Raw genomic sequence first — 8,165 nt, 5'->3', positions numbered from 1 at the left:
GCAATCAATTGACTTGATTGCATCGCCAAAATCAGGATCTCCGGTACTAGTAATGGAAGTATCAAACGAATTACTTCCATCTTCTGTGTCTACCAACCATTCTTCTTGCATTTCAGGTTGATCTTTCTTGAGAACTGATGACAAAATCTCGTCATCAGAGAACACTTCACTGGTTACCCAATCTGGATTATGATCACCATCATACACCTGATCTTTGATCCACAGATCAATATCTTGCTCAGATGTTATTGTTCCTGCCAAACTGTCAATCCTGGACACAAGCGCTTTGAAGTCATCATCGGCCGCTTTCGAGTCTACATTAACAGCATCCTCCGGCAAACCATCGATCAATTTCTTCCACGAATTACGTATAGTTTTGTCAGATATCTCCTCCCAAGAGGTTGCCAACCACGAAATACACTGTTGAAGATTAATCTTCTTCAATCGTTCTTCGAAACTAAAGAGGAAAGTACATAAATAAAACCTCAATTAGAATTTGAATTTAAATTTTGAAAAAGCACAGACGAAAAACTATCGTGCGCATAGTTTTGTGTTTATATTTGGAATTAATTACAAAAATTTAATGTTTAATATTTGGAAATTTACCTTAAGTGTTCGTTTTCCAGAATTAATGCAAGCATCAGTTTTCTTTTATACTTTCGCTTGATTGCATTGATGACCGATTGGTCCATCGGCTGTCATTCAGCAGTTACATTTGGTGGGAGGTAGATCACTTGAATCAGTGCATCGTCACTCTGTAGAGATTCGTCAACGTCATAATGACTGGTGCAATTATCAAGAACCAGCAATGCCTTTGGCTCCAATCCTCTCTCGGCCGAAAATTTTCGAACAGCGGGGACAAACTCTTCGTGGAACCATTGACGGAACAACAGTCTGGTCATCCAAGCCTTTTTGGAATGATTATATGAAACGGGAAGTTCTTCGATGTTGATTCCTCGTGGTTTTGCAGCAGTGCAAATGAAATACAACGGAAGCTTTAGGGAACCATCTATGTTGGAGCAAGGCATAAACGTATACCTTGTCTTGTTTTGCTTCCGTCCGCTTGCCACGGTCTCATCACAGGTAACGACAGAGCGTGTGGCTAGGAGCTTGATGAACAAGGCAGATTCATCTGCATTAAAGACTTGGGATAGTGATAGCTGCATTTCCTGAATCTTCTTCTGTAGAACCTTCTTGAAATTTAGGTACGCTTCAACGTTTACCGATGCCTTTTCTCCTGTTACGGCTTTCACGCGCAATCCAAACCGCTGCTTAAAACGATGCATCCAGCCATCCGAAGCAGAAAAACCGTGCACCGCATAGAGCCCCCGGTCCTGGAACATCTTAAACAGCAGCTCCGCCTTTGCTTTAAGAATATCCACTGTCAACAAAATGTTGGACTGCCGCTGCTGTAAAATCCAGATGTAAAGAGCTTCTTCCAGCAAAGGGAACGTCTGCTCTTTCAATGTTCTTCGATTATTTACACCATATTCCTTGAACTTGTCCACCGCCTCACGAATTGCTTCTTTCTTTTGGATTATTCTCGTGACCGTAGAAGATCCTACGCCGTACTTCTTCCCAAGAAAGTCATGCGTACCACATCCTGCTTCAAAATCTTCAATTATGCGAACCTTCTCCACCAGCGTCAGGAAATTGCTCCTCCGTTTCCGGTTAACGTTCGTACTGGATCCTTGCAAACCATCCATTTTGAGCCTGGCGATCGAAATGAACGTATATTAAATCTACGCTAATTTTAATATCAAACTTCATTAAGAACTTACCAATTAATCCAACCTAGAACGAAACTCAACCACGAATGAAATAAACGTCAGTGGTGTGAAAACTTTTCTGCGTTTCCCATAACAACAAACAATCGGTGTGACCCTCGATCGATTTTCGACTTTGACAGTTCAGCCCAACGAGTGAAAGTCTTTCACAAATTGGGCTAAGAGCTTAGTGCAACGAGTGAAATTCGACTGTAGTAGCATTGTTTTGCTGGAATGTGAGTTTTTGTAACGATATCCACGCAAAAACGGTAAAAGAGAGGATTCCAGAACATGTGTGTAATCCTTGAATGATGTGAAAGCTATTTTGGGCTTTGCGGTTGAACAGAATCCCGCCCAAACCATGCACGAGTCTCCACCAAAATTCCTGGTTGAAAAATACTGTTTCTCCGTCAGTACCCGTTGAAACCATGAGGACCATCCGAATTGAACTTTTTTTCATCAGTGAAGATAACCTATACATTGAAGAACTTTTCGTTATGGTATATAGCAAAATGTATTCTTTTGGAAAAATTCATTGTCACAACATACCATGTCCCACTGTCGGTTCATGTGCGCTTTGGCAAAACTCAGACATCTTCCGATGTGTGATGGTGTAAAATGGGGAGTTTTAACCTTTTAAGCCCTCGTATGTGAGGATTTTTTATCAAAATTTGCCAATTTTCACCCGAGCAGTTGAGTAGTTGAAATATTTCTTTATTTGTACATGCGATTTCGAGGTATTCGAACCTGCTCTAGCTATTTCTCGCTTATCCCGGTCAGAGAACTTCGATTTACGTGGAGCTTTCTCCTTCTTACCGTATCCTTGAGGATTCGTCAAATAATTGAGCACTACTTGATGGGATCGTCCAATTCGACGAGAAATTTCTCTGATACCAACATTTTCTTATGAAATGCTTCGATTTGTCTTTCTTTTCTCTCCGTGAGGCGTTTTCCCTTCGGCATTTGCCAGATTTAATTGATCAAAACAACTAAAACAACGGAAAATGTAACTGGTCTCATAGAAACTTGACAGTTGAAATAAGAAAACATTCGTTCACGCTCAGCGCTTGCACACACACACATATGAAAATCATGCAGTGTATGGTAGACACCAATACCTACACACTAGAATATAAATTGAAACATTGTTTGTTCACAATGACACAAAGCAGCAAGATCATACCCTGGTCTTATAGAAGTTGGACAGAGTGTAGATTTTAGTTGAAAACTCACCAGAAATTGTTGAAAACGATATTGCGGCGAAATTAAAAAAAGATAGAAGTTAGGTGTCAAAGAACAAATTGTAGAGCGGTTAGAGAGCTTCAATTTGGTTGATGGAAATATTCATGTTTATTATGTTTTTTGGGTAAAATTAAGAATTTTAAAAACATATATACAAAAACATTTTTAAAAATACAAACATTGAAGTTTTCAAATTCTAAAATGTTCTAAAATTCTTAATTAAATTCACTTACAGTGACGTCTCGATTATATCACTGGGCGTTTTTATCACATCTCGTTTATATCACTCTCGATTTCATCACTGAAAATATTTCGTTTATATCACGTTTTTCGAAACAAAAGAAATAATATGAAAATTTCAATTCGTCGTTGAATTATTGAATGATTTTTAAGTATTAATACCGCCTCCAGTGATGAGCTTACGAAAAGTTTTTTTTTTTTCATTTTGAGAAGCCTTTCGTACTAATTTCACAAGCTCAGAATCAACAACTATGGATGATTCTGAGCAACTTCCTCTTTGATTGTTTGGAATGAAATGTACGGCCTGTGCCGTTTCTCAAGTTTGATCCGTGTAAGAATCAGTAGTACAGTATTTCGTTTCGTCAGTTGTTGATGTTCCATTTGAAGGTAGCCGGTGATACATTTTTGTAACAGCTTTTGTGAATTAAAGTTTGTATTTATTCCTTTGGAACGACAAATAGGTGGGATAAAAAATCCTCCGGGACGTGAATCGAATCGGTGGTATGTATAAAACAAATGTGAGCTTTGATTAGTTTTTTATCGTATCCGACGTATCGTATCGTGGCTTACGTGACCAGAGCCCCTGAAAGTGGGACATCACAGATAACATTTTAAAGAAAGTAAAAATGATTCACTTGCGATAAAAACTATGAAATTCGTACGTAATTACGTAATTTTGGAGCTCATGCGTCGTTCAAGTATAGTAGTGTCTTAATTTTGAAAAGAGTTTTGGCATTCGTAAGCTTCAAATATTGTTCGTAGCGGAAAGTGTTCAATCGATTATCGGGTAATAGATAGTTTCAACCAGGTATATAATCTCGGTAATCGCGACGAATCTAGTTTACCTTTTAATATATTAAAACATTTCATTACCTCATTCGGAGAAAAAAAGTGTTGCAGAAATCATTACTGACAAAACTGAATCTGAAACATTCATATCGTGTTCGTATTTTGCTGATACTCTTAAACTGCCATTGATAATAATTGGAAGATCGAATAATCGCACCATTGAGGAGTTTAAATTTTCGCTCTGATATTTAATTAATATGAGCTTTTTCTACAAATGCCGAATGCAGCATATATTGCTCAACCAATGGACCAGGAGATAATTCGAAATATAAAACTAATCTACCGATAAAAATTAAAATCTACTAACATGTTGAATTCAGAAACACTGAACAATGCACCATAAAGCGTTAAAAGATTATTTTTAGTATTATTTTGAGTTTTTTTTTTACTATTCGAGTCTTGGTACCATGTTTATGATTCCATGTCAATCTTGTTTATGATTCCTGCTCCTGAGATGCGAATAGTTGTACGGGAACTCGAAGAAGAAAAAATGTGTCACAGTGTCACATGTTTTCAGTATAGAGAATAGGCTATTACAATTGAAGATATTGATTTTTGGGAAGATGAAGAAGTAAGTGAATGCATACAGATGTCAACTGGAAATAATAACTCTGAAATATGTGATCGTATAACATCAGCAGAAGACAATTCACACAGAATGACAGTAAATAATTCGAGTTATAAGAACAAATCACTTTTAATCGCAATGACAGTGGTACCGTGTCGACGTCTGGTGACGACTTTCAATTAGAGGCCATAATTTGGGTCCCAAACTCGATACTGTGATCTCTATCAGATTAGAAGATACGAAGCCAGTTTTCAAATGTTAAAATTTTAATGAAAATTTACCCATAATGTTGTTTAATTACTTGAAACACGTATTCTTGACCCTTATTCAACCATTTGTCTATACATTTCCGAAATTTTTACTGAAACTTTTCATCATAATATAAAGTTGTCTTCAAAAACAAGTTTCTTATGAGATTCTTTCACCACCTGCAAAAAAAAAGTATACGTAACTACTAAGTAACTACGTCTTTCATTAAGGGTGCCAAATCAGAAAACAGGTCACGTTTTTATGAAATATAGTAAACCTTAATAACTATTTTGACGTGTTCATAATGCTTGAAAATCAATTATTATCTTTGGCGCCCCCTGAACTAGTTAGCGAAGTTCAATTCCGTCAACGCGAGTAGTATACGAGCGTTTTTAAGAAATATACGAGAAATTGCTATGAGAGAAAACTTTGTCACATCAAATTGCATCACGGAAAAAACGCTGTAGAAATTCGCCCAGTAGACCGATCCTTTTGAAAATTTTAGACAGTAAAATAAAAACTATTAAACAACTTTTGGCATTTTCTTTTTATTCATACTTCGAGCCCAAGCCCGTATGCTCGCACCTTCCTCTTTACCCCGTCCATAAGGTTCTGTACAACGTCAGGTTGTAGTTTTTGACGTAGGACTACGTCTAACCGGAAGATATAGGGGGTGAAATGGAAATCTAGGCACTGAACAAGTAGGAAAAAATGCAAGATTTGGAACGCTTATAACTCGAGCATTTCTCAATAGATCGCAAAGGTTTTTGCATCAATTGATAGGAAATATATCTACGCATCTATCATAACGTATAACATTTCATTTTTCTTGAGATAAATAATTGAATAATTGTGAAATATCAAGCATTGTCCAAATGCACTATGTGCCCATTTTTGATTGGTCCATTTTGTGCTCCTCAAATCGTACCGACCAAAACGGGCAACCAGAGCAGCAGCGAAATAGAATGAAGCACGATTGGAAAGGAAAAAGAAAAAAAAATGAGGGAAACATTGGTCGCAGTCTCACACATGCGTAATTCTCGAGCTAGCCAGTCAGCTTAAAAATCCCCGCTCCGCTGCCGTAACGATCATTCTTTGTGTGGACACCGACTGGACAACATCGTTGCTGGACGAGCTGGACGGCGAGGGATCGAGTGCCTTTCTCAAGGCAAGAGGGCGGAGGTGGTAGCGCTGGAGTAGAGTAGAGTAGAATTTTCAAAGGGCCTTTCTCAAGGCTAGAGACGAATGAACTGCAAAAGTTTAAAGTGTCTATAATACAATACCTTCCTTCCTTCCGTAACGATCATTCTCATCCAAACCGTACACCACATCGGTTCGCATCACAACACATCAACAAACCAACCCAAGCAACCATGTCTGGACATGGTAAAGGAGGAAAAGTGAAGGGAAAGGCAAAATCCCGCTCGAATCGTGTTGATCTGGAGTTCCCCGCAAGGGTAGCTAGGCCAAGCGCGTTAGTACCAGTGTACCAGTCCACCTAGCCGGCGTTATATAGTTTCGGCCGCCGAAGTGATCGAGTTAGCTGGCAAAGCTGCTCGTGACGATAAGAAAACCCGCATTCGGAACAGAACACATTCGGTTCGGTGGACATCAAGACAACAGGCAGTTGCAGCGAGTGGCGAGTGGCAAACGCAATCGCAAAACGGCATCAGGTAGCAGAAGAAAAAAGTTTGTTCTTTATACAAACTGCTTTGGTGGCATATCCAGAACGAGGCGGCATCGAGGGCGTTCGAAATGGTTTTATTTCAAAACCACGAGTACTAACTTTTCTAAATTGGAACCATTCCATAAAACAAGGCGCTTTTCAGGGCCATTAAACCTTCCAAAAAAGAGTTTAGGAAATACAGTTCAATGCTTTCTAAAACAATATCCAAAATAATAATAAAACACAAATTGATTTTTTCATAATTTGTTTGCCAGGATATTATGAGTATGAGAATTTGGCAGTTGTGCTAAGCTTATTGATGGTTGGGGACTTTCCCGATTATTCAATTTTCACCAATTCTTAAATTGCTTCTAGATTGAAAGTACAGTAATTTATATTTAGCTCGACATTTAGCTAATTGGGTGGATCTGTAATGCGACATTTTTGTAAACATAGAGTTCGGGGTCCAAATTATGACCCACATTGAAAGTCGACACTGTACCACTGTCATCGCAAATGTTAAATTACAGGTTAAAATCGCCTCGAATGCGACACTGAGTGTTTCTCTGGCACGTCGCATTGAATGTAATTTACTGAACAACATGTCACAAGCTGGATGGGAAGAAATTTTCCAACTGTGAAAGCTGTGGCGAGTGGCAAACGCAATAGCTAAACAGGAAGGTTTAACCGAACAAGATGGGGATATCGAGTGATAACAAAAACACAACACCAAAGGTTCTTTTCAGAACCATCAACATGTTCATAAAGAGTAAACAGTAAACTAATCCATTTTTCAGTTAGATAGGTAGGTATTCAAGTAGGAGAAGAAAATAAAACAATATATAAAAAATATATATTTGACAAAAGCTGTCCCCTTTGTATAGTCCTACGTCACTCCGGTTATGTCCCCGACATTACCCACCCATCTTTTTTTTTTGAACAGAAATCCATTTTCTCTTGAAGTCCGCCTCGGATTTGACAACTTTTGGGTTCTTCCGGAGGGCCTACTTCATAATCGCCCAATATTTCTCTATTGGGCGAAGCTCCGGCGCGTTGGGCGGGTTCATTTCCTTTGGCACGAAGGTGACCCCGTTGGCTTCGTACCACTCCAACACGTCCTTTGAATAGTGGCACGAAGCGAGATCCGGCCAGAAGATGGTCGAGCCCTCGTGCTGCTTCAATAGTGGTAGTAAGCGCTTCTGTAGGCACTCCTTAAGGTAAACCTGCCCGTTTACCGTGCCGGTCATCACGAAGGGGGCGCTCCGCTTTCCGCAAGAGCAGATCGCTTGCCACACCATGTACTTTTTGGTAAACTTGGATAGTTTCTGCTTGCGAATCTCCTCCGGAACGCTGAATTTGTCCTCTGCGGAGAAGAACAACAGGCCCGGCAGCTGACGAAAGTCTGCTTTGACGTAGGTTTCGTCGTCCATTACCAGACAATGCGGCTTCGTCAGCATTTCGGTGTACAGCTTCCGGGTTCGCGTCTTCCCCTCCATGTTTTGCCTTTTGTCGCGGTTAGGAGCCTTCTGAACCTTGTATGTACGCAGGCCCTCCCGCTGCTTGGTCCGCTGGACGAATGAACTTG

At 39.4% G+C, this 8,165-nt stretch overlaps 1 protein-coding gene across 1 annotated transcript; it reads right to left on the bottom strand.

Annotated features, from left to right (window-relative positions):
- Window positions 1-698: 698 nt before the first annotated feature.
- LOC129780558 (tigger transposable element-derived protein 2-like) lies at window positions 699-1,706 on the bottom strand. The gene has a single exon (XM_055788943.1). It carries the CDS (start codon window positions 1,704-1,706, stop codon window positions 699-701), a length of 1,008 nt encoding a protein of 335 aa, XP_055644918.1.
- Between the last annotated feature and the right edge of the window lie 6,459 nt (window positions 1,707-8,165).

Source organism: Toxorhynchites rutilus, chromosome 1 (genome assembly GCF_029784135.1).
Source record: "Toxorhynchites rutilus septentrionalis strain SRP chromosome 1, ASM2978413v1, whole genome shotgun sequence".
NCBI classification, from domain to species: Eukaryota; Metazoa; Arthropoda; class Insecta; order Diptera; family Culicidae; genus Toxorhynchites; species Toxorhynchites rutilus.
Note: the sequence above shows the minus strand (reverse complement) of the source record. Positions and strands in the feature narration are given on the sequence as shown.